The 19162-nt window shown below is 40.5% G+C and overlaps 1 protein-coding gene across 1 annotated transcript in view; it reads left to right on the top strand.

Moving 5' to 3' along the window:
* Window positions 1-17605, top strand: part of dachc (dachshund c) — a 67588-nt gene extending 49983 nt beyond the window's left edge. The window contains exons 5-11 of the mRNA XM_027179320.2: window positions 43-178; window positions 1120-1254; window positions 9487-9632; window positions 10172-10319; window positions 14009-14152; window positions 16171-16239; window positions 16899-17605. Of these exons, the coding sequence (XP_027035121.2) occupies window positions 43-178; window positions 1120-1254; window positions 9487-9632; window positions 10172-10319; window positions 14009-14152; window positions 16171-16239; window positions 16899-16936 (816 nt within the window). The 3' untranslated portion in view covers window positions 16937-17605. The remainder of the gene's footprint in view (window positions 1-42; window positions 179-1119; window positions 1255-9486; window positions 9633-10171; window positions 10320-14008; window positions 14153-16170; window positions 16240-16898) is intronic.
* The last annotated feature ends 1557 nt before the right edge of the window (window positions 17606-19162 follow it).

The following is a 19162-nucleotide window of genomic DNA, read 5'->3' as shown; positions in this document are numbered from 1 at the left end:
ATAAAGCATTTGAAAATGATGACACTGACGTGTGTGTTTCAGGAGCGCGTGCGAGACAGTCCATCCCCATCTCCCTCTCTGGAGGACGGGCGCAGGTCAGGGAGTCACGTATCCTCCAGGCAGAGCAGCAGCGTGTCCAGTTCTCCTGCTCACACCGAGAGCTCGTCTGATCGGCCGCGTACGTCTGTACACACTCTTCAAACAGCACTGCAGTCTTCCTCACTTCAAACTTTTCTAGCCAAGAGTAAGAAAGGCATGACACCAGATGAGGGACTACTAAAAAACTTACATTCATGTAGAACTTGTTTTTTTTTTATCCACCATCATACCTAACAGCCAAATTACAAGTGTAAGATTTTATTATATGTCATAAATATACGTTTTTAACTCTCATTTCTGCTGCACTACACACTAGTCCACTCACACAGCACTTGGGATATGTGCTTTTATGATAATGTGGCGACTCCGGCACACGCTGCAGCCTCGTGTGTGCCAGGCTTTTAGCATTAGGTATAAGATGATACGGTATAATCTGCTGAAAGGAACACTTTCATTGAATCTGGATCTTACTTTAGGAGATAAAACTGCACGAGCACATGTCAAGCTTTCTGCTTTTATCATCTCGACTAATACACTAATATAAAAGTTCTATCTTGGGTAACTGATCTGAGAGTATGACCTCAAAACTGTGCAGCACGTCTAACTGTGCTTTAAATCCTATTTTTTTTATCAGATTTCAAGTGGACAACTTTAAAGCACTTATAAGACATCCTACCCAGGTGTCTGGTTTCCTTATTGGTTTAGCGGTTGTCCACAGTAAGATTTGATTTTCTGCTTTATTCGGGTTAAGATGACTAATTTATGGTCAAAGTTTGAGGGAAATTCAGAGCGATGTTCAAATATCATATTAGCTCAAGCTTGGGAAAGTGAAGTTTTTGTTTTTCATCATGAGAGTTGTTTAAGTCATGAGTAGATAGTTGACGTGACACACCACACCCGGAGAGAACAATTTCTTTGATGGCTTTTTCATATACAGCAGTAGAGAATGATAATATGTTGGATTTACTGCCACCAGAACATCCTCACACTTCCTGTCTATTTTCACCATTTTACCTGCAGCTGTGCATCAGAATGGTCTTTCCTTGGGTCACGCTCTGTTAGGCCTGTCTCCCAACGCACCCCCAGGACCAAAAGAGGGGGATCTGGCAACCCAGGATGCTGGCCATGACTCTAGGAGGACACATGCAGAAAAGGGTGAGGCTAATATGTCAATTATAAATAAAAAGCACATATTCATGCCTAATCACATCCGGTGGTGACCAAATCAGATGAATTGCATTGGTGTAAGATCATCAGATCAGGTCTGGAACCTAAAAAAAATGACTCTTTGCCTCAGTTGTTCTTCAAAAACATTTTCTGTAGATTTACACAAGAAACAGTTCATTGTTGAATATGTCTGTATTTTAAGCATAAAACACAGTCATTACTTTTCATTTGAGGAAAACGAAGGGGGTGAAAACTTTTGCATTCGATTATACATAATGTGCTAACGACTGTAAAGTTGATGGAGAGCCACAATTGTGCGCTTGAGCCTCGCTTACTTATCTATATTCTTCTCCTGATTATTCTGGTACAGTCTGCAGAGCACCACAGCAGCAGTATGAAGAGCAGACCTGTGAACGATCCCCTGATGTGCTTTAATGTAAATTAAAATTCAGTGTGTTTTCTCTGCGCTCATGCATGGGGTCTCAGAACGCGTGTTCCGAGAACAAAGAAAATCAATGTGCTCACTCACATTTCTATGAAAATAATCCATTAGGGTGGGAAAGAGAAGGCAGCAGGGCTAAATTAGTTAGCGATTTGCGAAGCGTGAATTAATGAACAAGCTTTCACCCCCCCTCCACCGCCACCTCCTCCCTCCTCCTTTTTCCCCAGCTCTCCTGGAGGTGTAATTTTCTGTAATAACCTCCCAGAACCCTTGTTTGGTTTCTGCATTTGAAGGCTTTCATTAGCTTAATGAGGACTTTTGCAAGGGCGAGTAGTCAGCAGAAATTTCTCATCGCGCCACGATACCTCCGGATCATCTACACTGCTGTGTGTTAGCCGTGGCAGCGGGCCGGACGGACTTGTAAGTTTATGAGTTAGAAGAGATTCCTAAGGTTTGCCTCGTGCAAGTTGAGAAATGGACGAGATCGAATGCGCGATGCTCGAACAGCAATATCATTTAGTGGAAGCGTCGCTAAAAGAGGGGCGATAATAAAAGTCACGTCGGAGTAAGGTGTAAACGATGATGAGACGGGCCGCAGTGCATTAGATTAATGAGAACCAGCATTGCTCACTCTCTCTCTCTCTCTCTCTCTCTCTCTCTCTCTCTCTCTCTCTCTCTCTCTCTCTCTCTCTCTCTCTCTCTCTCTCTCTCTCTCTCTCTCTCTCTCTCTCTCTCTCTCTCTCTCTCTCTCTCTGAGTGAGATGAACACTATGATAAACAGACACTCGTCAGGCATGACCGGCTGACGAGCTGAAGCAGGTAATTGAGAAGCTGTTTCATTTGTAACCAATATCCACGATCTGCTCATCATACCTAGACCCAACGTGCTAGAAGAGCCGAGGTGTAACGAGCTGTAGCGAATAACGACAGCAAATATTAGCACATAATTTGTTTTGATCACAAATAATTTGCACGTCTGCACCGTAAATGCCTGCCCCGAGTACATTCATGCACTCTTAGGAAGAAATGGTTCTTCAAGGGATCTATAGATAGTGAAGCTTTTTTAGACTTCGAAAGGGGTAAAAACCTGTTGTAACGTTTTAATAGGAAGAATTTTTTTTTTTTTTTAAAAAGACGCTAAAAGTGCATCTTTGTCCTGGTTTCAAATTGCGTTAGATACAACACCTGAAGTCATGTGAAAATTTTAATATTAGCACCTCAGTGAGGTTATTTACCCGTTAAATATTGAAATGATAGTTAATATATTCTGTTGGTTTGTTGTTCTTTGTAAAACAATAACCGTTTTACGATTTTGCGGTGTCTATTTTGACTATGTCCTAGCGTCTAGTTTTTAGCAAGACCTGTTATTACATTTCCTGAATGAATTTATGTGTACTAATATGAACACATGCACAATATACACAATATACACAATATACGTACACATGCACAATATACACAAAAACGTTTCCTAAGTAGCCCTTGATAGTTTCAAAGCAAAGCTGTCGTTTCTGTCCAATACCAATGGATCGATAGGGAGTAGATCAACGATTTGGGTGTTCACCACCACCTAGTGTACAGACGTCCTGAGTGAATCCTGAGAATCCCGTTTCTGCAGTAGGGATCGGTCTGTCAGGTAAGAAGAATCTCTACACTGCAGTGGAGGAGTTGCCCACCACCTACAGGTCCCACTGAAAACGAAGCTAGCAAAGCACGATCCCCTTAAAAATTAGGGTTGATTTATTAAAGAAAAGAGAAACTTTTTACCATGGAGCAGCTATAAAGCAGGCAGGGACTCTTTGTCATTGCTTTCAAATGAATCTTCAGTGTGCAGAATTGAAAGTGTCCAGATCAGAAATCAAGGCGTCTCCCTCAAAGAGGACTAGCCTCAAAGACATTGTCCCTTATTCTCTTCGGTCCTCTTCGGTCTTTCGCTCTGATGCTGACTACGGCGGACTTTAGCACGAGAAAGTTCATTACCCTGAGGAATCTGAGCAGAGACAGAAAAAGAGCGATGAAACGACCTTGGTTTGAAGAGGACTGCTTATGATCAAACAGGCTTGCAGTTTGTGCTACTAAGGAGAAAAAAAAAACGCTATGAAAAGATCCATCAGATTTCACAGAGGTGCGGCCGGTGCTAACTCAGCACTGATTGTCCCTGTGGGGGCACCGTAGTTCAGCGGCACGGCGTGAGGTTTTCTCCCGCTGAGTGCTCCAGCGGCCCACGCCGGCATTCCGCTAATCACATTCCTCCAGATGCCTGGCTTTTTTAGCCAGGAGAGCGGGAAGGGGGGAAGAGAGATGGATGAGGGAGAAAGAGATGGATTGTTTTTCATCTTTGAAACACCTTGGATGTGACAGCGGGCTTCACTCTCCTGCCAAGATGGAGAGATCGGATAAAGATGCTTTGGTCAGCTAAGTAGGGGGAGGGGGGCGTAAATCTAATCAGCCTTTATCACATAGCGGGCAGAAGGTGAGATTTTGAGCACCTGCTCGTTTAAATGGATCCTGTATAGCATTATATGTACTTAAAATGCGCTGCGGCCAAAAAGCTCCAACGAGAATTTTGAACATGGTTTTTAAAGTGAAGGACGTCCAAGAATAGACGGCGATAAAGTGGGTGTGCGGTGGAATGAAGAACGAGTAAGTGACTGATACTCGAGCTGATAAAGTCAGATATGGATGGACAAATGGACAGAGAAACTGACACAGCCATAGAAATAGTCAGAGGTAAATCCACTCTAAAAGGAAGGTAAAAAAAAACCCCAGAGTGAACCAGAGAGAGAGAAAGTGAGACGCGCAGTTAAATCCGGTCCAGAGTTTCATTAACTGACTTCCATTAAATATTTCCTGTCACCCGCAGCCCACCCCTGTAAAAATAGCCTGTGCTCTTTATAATCACCACTCAAACAGTCCGACACAGAAGAGATAAGTGGAATATTTTTAAGCACGGAACGTCTCAATGCAATTAAAAGTGCTCACATACTGCGCCATGCCTAATATCCCGTATGTCAAAACTGCTGCTTCGACAAAACTGTGTTGAAAGTGACTTATTCAACAAAAACTTAAATCTGACATGAAGCTGTGTTTAAAGAGGAGGAGACGTACTGTAGCTGCATACGGGAGCAGTCCTGCAGCTGCAGCAGTGTTGCAGATAATCCTGTCAGAAAGCTGAATTAATGAAACACTTCTCAGTTCTCACATTTCTAGAAATGTAGAAAATGTATGATCACCGTCCATTTTATTAGGAACACCCACAAGCCCGCGCTTCTAAGGACGTACGACTCAGTGTAGCCTGGGATCGCTGTTCTGGGTTGATAGGAAGTTGTTGTAGTCCATCTACCTCAATGCTTAACATGTTAAATCTCTCTTATGAACACAGCATTTCACTTCATTTTTCTAATTTTTTTTCCCTGCATCACTAGAGACAAAGACTAGAATCAGTTGAGTGTGAAAATCCCAGTAGATCATGGTTTACACCTGGATCTGATTGATTTAATGCGTTGAGCTGCTGCCACCTGATTGGCTGATCAGGTATGAATTGCAGGTGCACGAATGAGCAAGTGTTCCTAATAAAGTGACTGGTCTGTGTATTTTATAGTGTATAAAGATTTATTAATAGGTAGCTTTCTATCTAATTACATGTAGGATACGGATAATGTGTAACGCCGTGTCAATAATATTTTTACTAAATTAATAGCAAACGCTTATGGCTAGTGATGGCTAGATAAGAAGCAAATAAAAAATTTTCTTTTCATCTCACTCAATTCCAACAAAATGCACATTCTCCTTCCTGTATTTCTTCAATCCTTTAAAATCTCTCTTCAGATTTTAGCCTCTCCTGGTGGTGTTAGCTTTTAAAATATTTCCATTTCTGTAGGCATGAGTCAAAATAACGTCTGCCTCGGAAAAAAAATTCTTTTCTTTTGCCATTTTGTGCTCATTTCGCTTTTTGACAACTTTACCTTTTATGGGAGTCACTAATTTGGAACGAGCTGTAGCGTGAAAGCTTATTGCACTTTACAGGTTTACAGATTCACGAACGTACAGATGTGAGCGTGAGGTTTAATTATTTTTGGTCTGCAGAAACATTGAAAAAACAACATTGCTCAAAACAACTTTGCTACAGTAGCTCGATGTCAACGCTACAAATCCTTGAATGTAACACAAGTTAGCATCGCCATATGGTTGTACAGTACTCATGCATTAGTCAGATTTGTGCCTTCCCTTTTTATGATTAGCATAACAGTGAAGCACAACTTGTCGCTAGGCCTGTTCTGTCCTAAACATACGGTAAACCAGCATTATTTATGCACACGGTTTGGGTGAGTGGCCAGGCCATATGGGCAGACAGGGTTATGGAAATAAAGCAGCTGTGGTTTTTTTTTTTTTTTAACAGAAAGTCACCCCCCCCCCCCCCACAACACTTTTTATTAGCCTGCACAAAGTCAGTTATTACAGCTACATGCATACAGGACCTTTGTTGAAGAGAGCCTGTGTGCTGTGAAGCATTTTGAAAAGTATGATGTTGGAATTTATTTATTTTTTTTTTTTTACAGCAGCGTTGATAAATGTGCTGTGCAATATCTGGGCTGTAAAAGAAGCACTCAACAGCTTTGAAAGCATGCAGCTACGCAACAGCAGGCATGTTATGGAGATCACTGTCAGTCCATGACTTATTATCATGGTGCTTTGATAGATCCATTACACCATGTTTGCTATAAAGACATTCTTGTGAGCTTTGTGATTATATAATTGATCTAATAACTTTTAAGCATTATCAAGATTTTGCAAAACAGAAATCAGTGGGCGAACACACCGTGCACGTGCACAGGTATGAGTCCATATTAAATATTGGCATGCTGTATAATTAGTTACATTTGCTAAACATCAGAGAGAAGTACAATACTACGACAAAATTCCTTCTCGCTACAGACCCGTAATAACCGTTGCCCCTGGTTAACCTGCTTCATACCATAAGGCCTCATACATTAGCAGGCCCTTTGAAGTGACTGAAGTCAAGATCAAGGCTTCGGCCTGATCAAAAACAACTCATGCGCGCTCTGCGGTGTGCGCGTTTGCCTCGTCTGCTGCTTTAAGTGCAGGTCTCAGATCAGCGCTGCTGTAATTATCAAGCATCCAAAAGTTTACAACTGATGCAGGTCGTCGCAGCTGCAGAAGCTTTTTCATGTCACTGGAAACTGATTGGTTTCCGAAAATAATTAGACCATAAAAATACAGAAGATACAATAACCTGTTTACACGTTCATATAAATCCATAATTCTTTGAATCTGCAAAAAAAAAAAAGGAAGAAGAAAAAAATAAGTATAAACACACTCCTTTTTATAAGAAAGAAAAAAATAAGAATTCTCTGCTGTCCTCTTGGTAAACTCATACAATGTTGTCCTCATTTGCATATTGAAATCTGATTGGCTCCTATATTTTAAGACAAGAAATTGTTTTTTGTTTTATTTTTATTTTTAAACTTTATTGTTTCATTGTTCAAGTGTATTTACATTAAAAACGTATAATATCCTACTTCAGAACCGTTACTAGAACCACAAGGTCCAGCAGCAGCAGGTGTATTGTAGCCGTTGAAACAGAGATGCTACGGTCTGAGTCATAATAAGAGCAGATTTGAGATGGCTCTGCACAGAAGAGATGGAAATTTACAGTGTGGAGGCCAGAGGTGGAGAGAACATGCTGACTCTCAGCAAACGATCGAGCTGACATTTATTCAGGCCGAGTGACACGGGCCGCATTAGAAACACAAAGTAGCTTTGATGTGCTGTAACGACCTTGGAGTGTTATTAGACCTGTCTGGCACTTGGCCATAAAGACGCACGGCTGAATTGCTCAGCTCTGCATATAAAAACCTGCTGTTTCAGAGGATAAAGTATTTGTAGGTAAGTAACACTCTGCTTGTTTGTGGCTCTGGGTTCATCTACACCTAACCTGCGATTTCTGGTTTGTGGTGTAACACGAGGTCCGCATTACTGTATCGGTTTCCTGGATTGGATTCACTTGCAAAGTTGCTTTGAATAAAAGGTTCTGCTAAAGGAATAAAACCCATAACAATGCATAGCTAGAACAGTTAACCATCCAAAAAGCTCTCAATGAACCCTGTTTACTAAGGGTGTGGTTTATTTACATAGCCATCCATTGTTAGAAGCAGAAGTCTTTATTTTGTCACGTATACATTACAGCACAGTGAAATTCTGTCTTTGCATATCCCAACTTTGGCGTGTTGGGGTCAGAGCATAGAGTCAGCTTTGATACAACACCTCGGATCATAAAGGGTTAAGGGTCTTGCTCAAGGGCCCAACAGTGGCAGCTTGGCTTGAACCCTGATCAACATCCCAGAGCCTTAAAGTGAAAGTGACGTGACATACGGCTAAGTACGGTGACCCATACTCAGAATTTGTTCTCTGCATTTAACCCATCTGAAGTGCACACACACAGCAGTGAACACACACACCGTGAACACACACCCGGAGCAATGGACAGCCATTTATGCTGCGGCGCCCGGGGAGCAGTTGGGGGGGTTGGTGCCTTGCTCAAGGGCACCTCAGTCGTGGCCGGGCCGAGACTCGATCCCACAACCCTTTGGGTTATGAAACAAGACTCTCTAACCATTAGGCCACGTCTGCCTTAACAACCTAGAGCCACTACAGCTCACTGCCCCTAGCTTTGTAGTGCTTATTCTAAACAGGGCTCCCGTGAACCTGGAATCTGTTCCAGAAGACTAAGGGCACAAGGTGGAGGACACTCTGGATAAGATGCCAGATCATAGCAAGAGACACTCGCGCACACACACACACACACACACACACACACACACACACACACACACACACACACACACACACAAATACACACACATAATTTAGAGATACTTATCAGCTTAACAACACATGGCTTTGGAATGGGGAGAGAAAAGGGAGAACGTTCAAAGCACAAGAAGAACGTGTAAATTCTGCAAACCCCTAATCCTCGAGGTGTGAGTTAAACACCCCTCCACTTTATGCATATAAACCCATGTAATTTCGTGTTCGAGTAACATGAGTAAAATATCATTTTTTCACTTGTTAACAGTGTATAAAAGAATTACGTTCAGATCATTTATAAGTCTAAAAGTATGAGATTCTCAGCTGTCTGAAAGCCATCATGAAGCAGACAGATCGATTCAACTGCAGTCGAAAGACAAAAGTAAAAGAGTAAACGAAAAGAAGGATAACTACACAAAGTGACACTGATGTTTAAAATCAGTAGTGTGATTGCAAACAGGGAAGTGTCATAAGCAATCAGGAGATTGTGAGCAGGCATAGGGGCCTGACAGAAGGTCATGGACTGAGGATCGTAAGGTTGTAGTCTTGGGTTGTGAACATGGATGTTACACTGGCCTTGAACCTGTCTGGGGCTCGTGGACTTTCCCTGTACTTTTAACAATTTTATTAAGAATGTTAACTACACCGTGGATACAAAACTGTCATCCTCTTAGCTACACTGAAGCTTGGTTATTATTGCATACTGGAATGTGATTGGATCTGAGATTTTATGACGTAATAACGCGATTGTTCGGCCTGTATCTCTAGGCTCATAGCCATGTTTTGTATGAGCCAACAATCAATATCAGCCAAAAAAAATGTTTAGTTATTAGTTAAATAAATGCAGATTCCTTTGTGTCAGTCAGTGTAGTCAAAAAACTGCTAGCTGAGACACAAGTAGTTCTATAAAAACACTTATAACTAACACATCTTTTAAATTCTTGTTACAGAAGAGAGCGTACTGTGTACACCCACATCTCGTGAGACCTACGAGCGGGTTTCTCACACCATCCCCACGCTTCCTCCAGGTTTCCCCGCACCGTTGCTCTTCCCCGAGGGCCTGTCTTCCATAGAAACTCTCCTCACTAACATCCAGGTAAGTCCAGTTCTGAGAAAACACATGGCCCGAGCAGTCCTGAGAAAAGCATGTGAAAATGTCTTTCACTTTATTGTTTACAGTTTAGGTCTGATCAGTGCAGGAATGAAAAACATGACAGTTTATTTCAGATTAGATTTTAGAGCAAACGAACAATGAAATCAATTCCATGTGATTATAATCATTAAACACTTTTTAAGCTTGAATATCGATTTAAAACAAGAATTCTAGAAATTTCCATTATTTAATACAAATGAATACAAATGTGATGAAATTAAACATATGTTGGTAGTAAAATAATATATTAATAATATATTTATAATTTTTGTTTGGTAATTGAACAATTTTTTTCCACAGAAACATAATGCATTTGCAAATGAGAAATTATATGTGATGTTTTTTAATGATGATTTTAAAGGCGTTTAATTAATTAATTTTATTTATCGTGCGTGCGTGTGTGTGTGTGTGTGCGTGTGTGTGTGTGTGTGTGTGTGTGTGTGTGTGTGTGTGTGTGTGTGTGTGTGTGTGTGTGTGTTCAGGGTCTGCTGAAGGTGGCTATAGATAACGCCCGGGCACAGGAGAAGCAGGTGCAGTTGGAGAAGACGGAGCTGAAGATGGAGCTGTATCGAGAGAGGGAACTCCGTGAGACTCTGGAGAGACAGCTCTGTGTGGAGCAGAAAAACCGAGGTCATTACTACACCCAAAATCTGATCTGGGATCAGGTCAATCTTTCAAGATTCAAGAGTTTATTGTCATGAACAGGAAACATGGACATGTCTGTTACACCTTACAATGACATTCTTACTCTGTGAAGCCTCCCCGCAGCCTATGACATAAATTAGGATGTCAATTCCCAGCTTTAAAATGAATCCCATTTTCTGGAAAGTCTGCCATATTTTGTACACAACCTGACAGGTCAGTTATAGTTTGGCATGGAGAGCAGGTTGGTTTAATCTAAACATCCTAGGTTGTTGCATGCATCATGGTTCTCTCTTAAAAAAAATCTGCATTGTGTTTAAATAATTTTGCGGTACCTTTCGATCCAACAGCTTCATCACACTTGGCTTTCTTTACATTCAGAAAGCAAGACTGCAAGATTAAAAAATATTTTTTTTAAATAATATTTTTATACACTAACCCTTATTTCCCAATATCTTAGAAATATATAAGCGAGGACATCCTAGCCACAAAAAACCTAGACCGTGAACGCATGAAGATAGATAAAGAATCGAGATCCTGGAATGGACATCGTATAAAAAGGAGATACCTAGAGATTCCTACTGCTAGTGAAGATAGATAGCAGCTGATCTAACATCAGCGGACTTACACTAAGGACTGTGATGCCATGTGAAGTATATTGTGATTAAAGAGCAGCCATGTGCCTAGAGTTACTTATAGAGGGCACAATCCAGGCATGGAGCTCATTAGTTAAAGGTCCAGTAGCAGCTCTGTGGGATTTAAACTTACAACCCTTGTGATTGCTGGTTTAGAAACTTAACCACTAAGCTATCAATCCTAAAAATGTGATTAACTATACTGTATGAAGTATTTCTCTCTCTCATGGAGACGTCATCAATCTTTTTATTTAACTTCTATTATTATAGGTTTTTACATCCAGCAGCTGTTCTGAGATCAGCTTAGTTGTTTTATAAGAAACAGAAGTCCAAAGCAAAGTCTTATAGCAAATTATTTAACATTAGCATGATAAACACTGGGGGGGGGGGGCATGGTGGCTTAGTGGTTAGCACGTTTGCCTCACACCTCCAGGGTTGGGGGTTCGATTCCCGCCTCCGCCTTGTGTGTGTGGAGTTTGCATGTTCTCCCCGTGCCTCCGGGTTTCCTCCGAGTACTCCGGTTTCCTCCCCCGGTCCAAAGCCATGCATGGTAGGTTGATTGGCATCTTTGGAAAATTGTCCATAGTGTGTGAGTGTGTGAGTGAATGAGAGTGTGTGTGTGCCCTGCGATGGGTTGGGACTATAATTCAGGGTGTATCCTGCCCTGATGCCCGATGACCCTGAGATCTGAGATCCCTGTGACCTGAGTAGTTCGGATAAGCGGTAGAAAATGAATGAATTAATGATAAACACCTTACAAAAATAAACAAAATCCACGTTGTGTTACATGGCACTTACAAAAAATCAACCATACAGCCAAAAGAGAAATAATCAAAACAGGTTAGACGATGAAAGTTTGTACAAAGATTACATAACTAGCAAGTTAACACACTAACCAATGGCTTCTTTCAGCTACCATCATTATAATCATCATACAGACTAAATCAACTCAAACAGAAAAAACTCATTTATACATGAAAAAAAACTTGAATCCATACCTGGTTTATACATACATTTCTACAAAAAATCAAAAATGTTTGATTTTCATATGAATCACCGCAAACGTTACGGCCTTCAAACTTCGGTTACATTAAGAGACATAAAGCGGCTAAAAAAACACAGCGACAGGAAAACATGCAGCGTTAATTAATGTTGTTTAATTACGAGGCCCTTCGTCATTTGTTTAATATCGCCCACGCTATGATCGAGCCGACAGAAATAAACTGTATGTTCAGCATTTTCCTTTACACACACACACACACAAACACACACACCTAGGCAGATATGTGAGTGCAATAAACAAAGGCACAGATTACAAGCGCAAAAACACAAAGCACCCATATTCAAAAGGAAGTTGTCTTTGTAATTACATGTGCTCACTTTTATTTTAATTTGTTTTAATGATTGATTATGTCTGTAAGCTGAATTGATGCCGTCTTAATATTCGCCCCCACACCAGATAAAAATGATAAACACAACAGTTGCTGTACATAATACATCACATTAGCACTAAGTGAGTTCTCGGTTGTATAACTCTGGCTGTACAGCTCATTGTAGAATAATTTGCTGTTTTATCTCTTAACATTGAATGAAGAAGGTGGAAATGTGAGGGCTGATTCCAGATCAGTTAATAAAGGGAAAGAGGAAGCCTCAGTGCCCAAGGGAGCATTAGAGCTAATGCAAAGAAGCCCATTTTCGCTGACTCGAATGTCTTAAGTCCATTATTACAAACAGAAAAAAATGAAGGAGGTCAGTTGAGAATTGAGCTTCGTCGAACATTTAATACACGCATTGCGCTATATACTGAGTTGTTACCAAACTACATCTGAGCAGCAATTATGTGCAAAGCGTTTACTCATTAAAATCATTTAGCTACAGTGTTACTTATTGCTGCTGTAGTATTTCCTAGTTTAATTAGCTGTGTGTGGATTGAACTGGATCAGGGATTTTCCTGCCATTGTGAATTGTAATGGTCCCTCTGCTCAGCGCTGGTGGGCGATTTTTTATTATGGACATGCTGATATTCCAATATCGGATACACCGAAATAATCCATATTGTTTACATTCCGTATGTATCTGGTGATGTCATATATCAATCCTTTTTTTACATAGTATGAAGATTTTTTGACATAATTTCTGTTCTATTTCATTTATATTGCTAGGTTTGTTTATGGCTGTTATATTTACATTTACCATTTATGGCATTTAGCAATTGAGGGTTAAGGGCCTTGCTCAGGGGCCCAGCATTGGCAGCTTGGTCCTGGGGTACGAACCCTTGACTTTCCGATCAGTAGTCCAGCACCTTAACTACTGAGCTACCACATCCCTGTTACGAAGGGACATACTGTATGTATCAAACTTTAGATAATAATAGGTTCAGGTCACTGTTTATAACCACAGTGAGAACAAAACATTTCAAGTTGATCCTTGAATGAAGACCTCGTGTGGTTCACAATATGGCCTCAGATCGTTGTGGTGGTGTCGTCCATCTGCCTCAAGCATGTTGTGATTCTGAGTTCACTTTTCTGCTCACTACTGTTGTAAACAGTGATTATTTGAGTTAGACACCCAGTCTCGCTGTTATCCTTTAACCTCTGTGATTAACAAGACGCTTCCTCCCTGCAGAACCTGTGTTAGTTTATTATAAATTCTAGACACAGATGCACGGTCAAATCCAAGGAAGTTTCAGAACAACTCAAACCAGCATCTGGCACCATCATCAACATTTACATTACAGACATTTACATTTAGTAGACACTGTTATCCAGAGCGACTTACATTTCTCATTTTATACAACTGAGCATGAAGGGCCTTGCTCAAGGGCCCTGTGGTGGCAGCTTGGTGGACCTGGGATTTGAACTCATGATGTTCCGATAAGTAGTCTTACACCTTATCCACTAAGCTACCACATCCCCAGTTAAGCCCCATTTAAACCCCCATTTAAACCCCCATTTAACCCCCATTTTAACCCCGGAATCCTTCATTCTTCATAAAGTGTATGATTTTTTTCCTTCTCACATTTCCACATCTGTTCCTTTCCAGCCCTGATCCAGAAGCGACTGAAGAAAGAGAAGAAAACAAAGCGGAAGCTCCAGGAAGCTCTGGAGTACGAGTCTAAGCGACGTGACCAAGCTGAGCAGACTCTGCAGCAGACAACGGCCAATGACCTCGCTCACACTCCGAACGGTAACACACATCACTCACATCTGGAACAGTAACTTGCTGGAGGAGTAGCTTCTGGTTAGACCTCTGGCTTCACACACACACTCATATACACACAGAGTGCTGAAAAATGCATGTCATTAGAGTGCTGATGTATTGCAGAACTTTACAATTGTAGCACATGGAGTATAAATCATGAGCTTTCTTCCTCCTGTATTGTGTGCAGCCGATCCATCATTCTGTATTGATTACATCCACAATTGCTCTTCTGTTGTTTATCCCTGCATTCGACACACACCGAACACCCGGGGTTTTTTTATTTTATTTTTTATCCAAATGGTTTTTCCAGGAGTTTCTTATTTTTAGCGTCTTCTTAGAAAAAGGTTGTCGTTCGGTAATGGAACAATTCAGCCAGAAATGAATGAAACCAGCCGAGACACGAGTGTGGTGCCTGAATATCGCTGTTTCATATTTTTTACATTTATGCCATTTTTCAGACACACTTATCCAGAGCAAATTACATTTACCCAGCCGAGTAATTAAGGGTTAGTGGCTTTGCCCAGAGGCCTAGGAGTGGCAGCTTGGTAGACCTGGGATTTGAACTGACAACCTTCTGAGCAGTAGTCCAACACCTTAACCACTGAGTTACCATTCCGTAATTTGCATCCCAAAAAGCTTGTCTCTATCAGCCGAGCGCTACCCAACTCATTACCTTGACATTGTTTCTTTAAAGTACAACTCCATCCTGAAGCACATTAAATATCGATTGATAGTCAAATATTTGTAACGTGTTTATGACCAATTCCTGTGTTTATTTGTTAGCTGTGTATTTGTTATTCCTGATATCACAGTTAGCTGATGTCACAGGTTGACCTTCGTAACCATGAGTTTTCCAGAGCCTTTCAAACTCAGAGTAGTAATCATTTACATTTACATTTACATTTACATTTACAGCATTTGGCAGACGCCCTTATCCAGAGCGACGTACATAAGTGCTTAAATCTCTAACATTGAATACATTAATGCTGGTTCACTAGGTTACATATTTAGGATACCATGAGTTTAAAACATTTGTTCCAAGTTACAATGAAAAAGTGTCAAAGGTTGTAATTATTTATTTATTTATTTATTTATTTTTAATCCCTCGCCACTTCGCGGTTCAAGTTTCACGGCCTCAGTGCATCGCTGATTTTTCAAAAATATTCATCGAAAAATAAAAACGGTTTCCCAGTATGCCAGACAAAGAGAGAAACTCTCTCAGAGGCTTTGTACATGCCCACGGGCACTCAGACAAGGCACGTGATTGGTTCCCGGCACGAGATCTGAGCTGATTGGCTGCGCATCATCGCATCCTCTCCCAGCTTCTTCCCTTGTTGTGTCTCGCCACTCTCGTTCACGCTGTCAACTGTGTCTCGCTTATTGTGTTCGAAATTAACTTTTCGTTAAGCCCTTACGATGCCTCCTAAGCGCCGTGCCCCTGCGAAAGATTCCTCTAGTGAGCCCAAGAGGAAGAGGAAGATGATGACCATCAGTGAAAAGGTCAAACTTAGGGCCAATCCTACTTCGCGGATCGCGAGGTGTTCCGGTCCCCATTAACCGCGATAAACGAGGGATCACTGTATACTTCACAGATAGCGAGTTATGACAGAGACTCAGCTCGGCTGGTCAAAGATCTGTGAAAGAGGAGCACAATAGCACTGAAGGCGGTATAAGAACTGAAGTCGAACCCTGATCTGCTTGCATACAGATGAGAGAGATGGACAGATTAAAGTACTAAAGCACCGCTGCATCACACTCTTTAGGTAGAGATGAAACAAGGTAGCGATAGAAGGTAGAAATACAGGAAAACATTAACCCAACTAAAAATGCAGATGTAGGAGGTTTTAACTAGCATTAAAGATCACACGTTAATTATAATTATAATGAATTAATTAATTAAAAGGGAATTCATTTTTCCTTTCACGTAAAGAGCTGTGTTTTTTTTTTGTTTGTTTGTTTAATAAATCTTTATAAATAAACTCGACTGATGATTGTTTCTTCAGAGAATCCTGCTCCAGAATTGGAGGGCGACCTGAGCAGGGACAGAACAGACGCAGACAGGACGATACCAGGTAACATCCCGTCACTGTCTACGTTCAGAAGCTGGGAACTGTCGTCTTTTTTTGTTTTGTTTACTCTTTCTACGTTTTCCTTTTTTTTAAGGGTTTATTGAAGCACAATCGCACACAAATCACGCACTGGGTGTCAGTGCACCCATCATATCAGTGGCCCTGATCATAAGTCTCAGCAGTGTGACCAGAAATTGTGTCATGAAGCCTTTGTTCAAAGATTAAACATCTAAAGCATTGAGAAGGAAATTAAATTGAATGTCAGCGAAGCAAAAAAGAGAGACAGAGGGGGGAAAAAGGCGGTGGGCAGTAATTAATGGCTCTCTTAATTGTCCTCGTGAAATATTTGCATGGGCATAATTTACATAATTTACATGTAGTAATTAATCATTCAAAGGGGTTCCTTTCTCTTTTTTGTCTGGGTCGAGAGCGCGTGGGCACTCTGTTTCGGCTGACATTTATTTTAATGCGCGTCTTCTCTCGACAAAACCTTTCATCTCGTTTTGAAATCTGCCCGTGTAAGAACACAACCTCACGGACCTGGGCTATTCATCGCACTTCGAGACCCACATCAGTCAAGTCTGGCAAATATTCAAATACATTTCGGGTTCATTAAGACCTTCTTTTTTTGTGTTTGTGTGCATGTGTGTGTGCGTCTACAGATGGACGGCTCTTTCTCAAGACTGCGGTCATGTTCTGAAGAAATGGAGCGAGAGAACATGTAAATCAGTGCAGAGACGGAGGAAGCAGAAGTGCGAATAATCACAAAAAATCGATTGTATCGGAGGACTAGAGACATTTCAAGGACCCCAAAGGGTCAGTGTCTACAAATTACTTGCGAAGAGACTGTCACACGTATTGGAAATCAATGCTTTCATTGTGCCTCTCAGTGAAGTCGAGGCACCTTTTTCTTATCACAGAAGCTAAAAACACACCATGTGGACCTTCACGACATTTTTTTCTAGGATATTTAAACCACTCACACTTTACAGACCATGGAAAGGAAAAAAAAAACGATTTCAGAGCTTCTCTTTTATAGTCCTGCCATGTTTAACTATCTATAAAGCACTATTTCCATCGGGGGGTATGGGATGGGGGAAAGGGAAGAGTCCGATGTTTTGAATTTATTCATCGTTTATTGAATATCTACATGACATTTAATGTGTTTTCGTGTAGCTGTAGCCCCGAAAGACTGTCTATGTTTTTTTTTTCTGTCATTATTATATGTTTGATGATTATATCAAATAGCAGGTATTCTCAAACAAACAAAAAAAAAATCATTGAACGTGTACATAAAAGTGTAGAGATAATATTGTGCATTGTATGTCGTAGCGCTGTTAGGAACTCAATACAAACCTCTTTAATGAAATATCTTGCATCTAAGTTATTATTATTATTATAATTATTATTATTATTCCATCATCATACCTGACTAGGAGAGCATGCTGGCATGTCATTACATCTGTCGTGTCCATCTGAAAAAAAAAAATATATATATATATATATATATATATATATATATATATATATATATATATATATATAAAATAAAACGATTTTTTCACCTGGCACAAAGCAGGTCACACCTTAGACACATTTTGATCTACACGTGCCTTGGGTCTTTTGTGACAGTTTTTCTTTCCTTCATTTGTTTTTCATTATTAACTGATGGTCTTTGTCCAGGTTTTAAATACCAACATTTGAAACATTTCCACATATACAGCATCTTTTAGTGATTACATGATTTTGCCCATGACTTTTTCTTTCTTTTATTTATTTTTTTTTTTTAAATCTTGTGTTTTCCATGTTCAGGAATGTATTATTATAAATCGCTTCTCCATAAATGCTTCTTTCACGCTGGTGTTTTGAAGATCCTACGAAACAGAAGACTTTGACCTCGGTATGTAAAAGAGCTGTAGCGCTCTGGCCACTTAAATCATCCTAAACCGATTGAAAAGGAAATGGGAAAGCAGGAAAAAAATGAATAATGATAGCTACATGTTACATGTTTCAGTGCTGATTCACAGTATTTTCGGTGCTCTTAAAATGAGACAGCGTATATAAAGTACACTACAAAAGGTTTCTCAGGGGTTCTTTGGATGGTTGTGGGTCTCTCTTCCTAAAGAGCACACGCAGAGGATCTCGCAGAGCAGCAGGACGAGCAGCAAGTACTCTTTAGGGGTAAGAGTACCATCTACTGATGTCTTCAGGACCGGGAAGGAGGTGGTGCGATGGGCTTTGGAGGCTTGTACTTGGTAAAAATATTCTCTCAGACTCATCTTCAGATTATGATTATTATAATTATTATTTCATGTCTTCAGATTAAAATAATAAAAATAATATATCATNAGATTAATTCATTCATATATATATATATATATATATATATATATATATATATATATATATATATATATATATATATATATATATATATATAACCTGTGCAGTGTTCACCATGCCTTCATTCAAGCCTAATTTTTTTCTAAACAAGTTCATTATTGCTTGTTCATGCAGCTGCAATTAACCACAATTAACACTAGGGGCAGCCGACACGCACCCTTTTTTTTTATACCGGACATCAATTACGGTATCCCTCGCACAGTGGTGTCATTAAGCATCGCTACAGACTATGTGACAAATCAGACATGTCTCGCTGTATCGTCCAATGCAGTTAGCGATACGTCCAGCCACAATGGAGCAGGAAGATAAGGCTAAAGTAATCTAATCAGAAAGGGGATATTATGCATTAGTGTGCGTGTTAGTCGTAGCGTTCCGAGGCGTCTGGCGGCTGAGGTAAGGTTGGAGGACGTGTTATCTAAATGAGTGCGAAGAAGCGATGAGGCCCAGGGTCCGTGGACGGATAATGAAAGGGCAAGAGAGGAGCGGACGGCTTTTAGGCCTTTCTCTTTTAGCCATTACTAAT

The sequence above is a fragment of the Tachysurus fulvidraco genome, chromosome 18 (assembly GCF_022655615.1).
Source record: "Tachysurus fulvidraco isolate hzauxx_2018 chromosome 18, HZAU_PFXX_2.0, whole genome shotgun sequence".
Taxonomy (NCBI): Eukaryota; Metazoa; Chordata; class Actinopteri; order Siluriformes; family Bagridae; genus Tachysurus; species Tachysurus fulvidraco.
The sequence above is the reverse complement of the archived record's forward strand: the minus strand, read 5'-3'. Positions and strand labels throughout refer to the sequence as shown.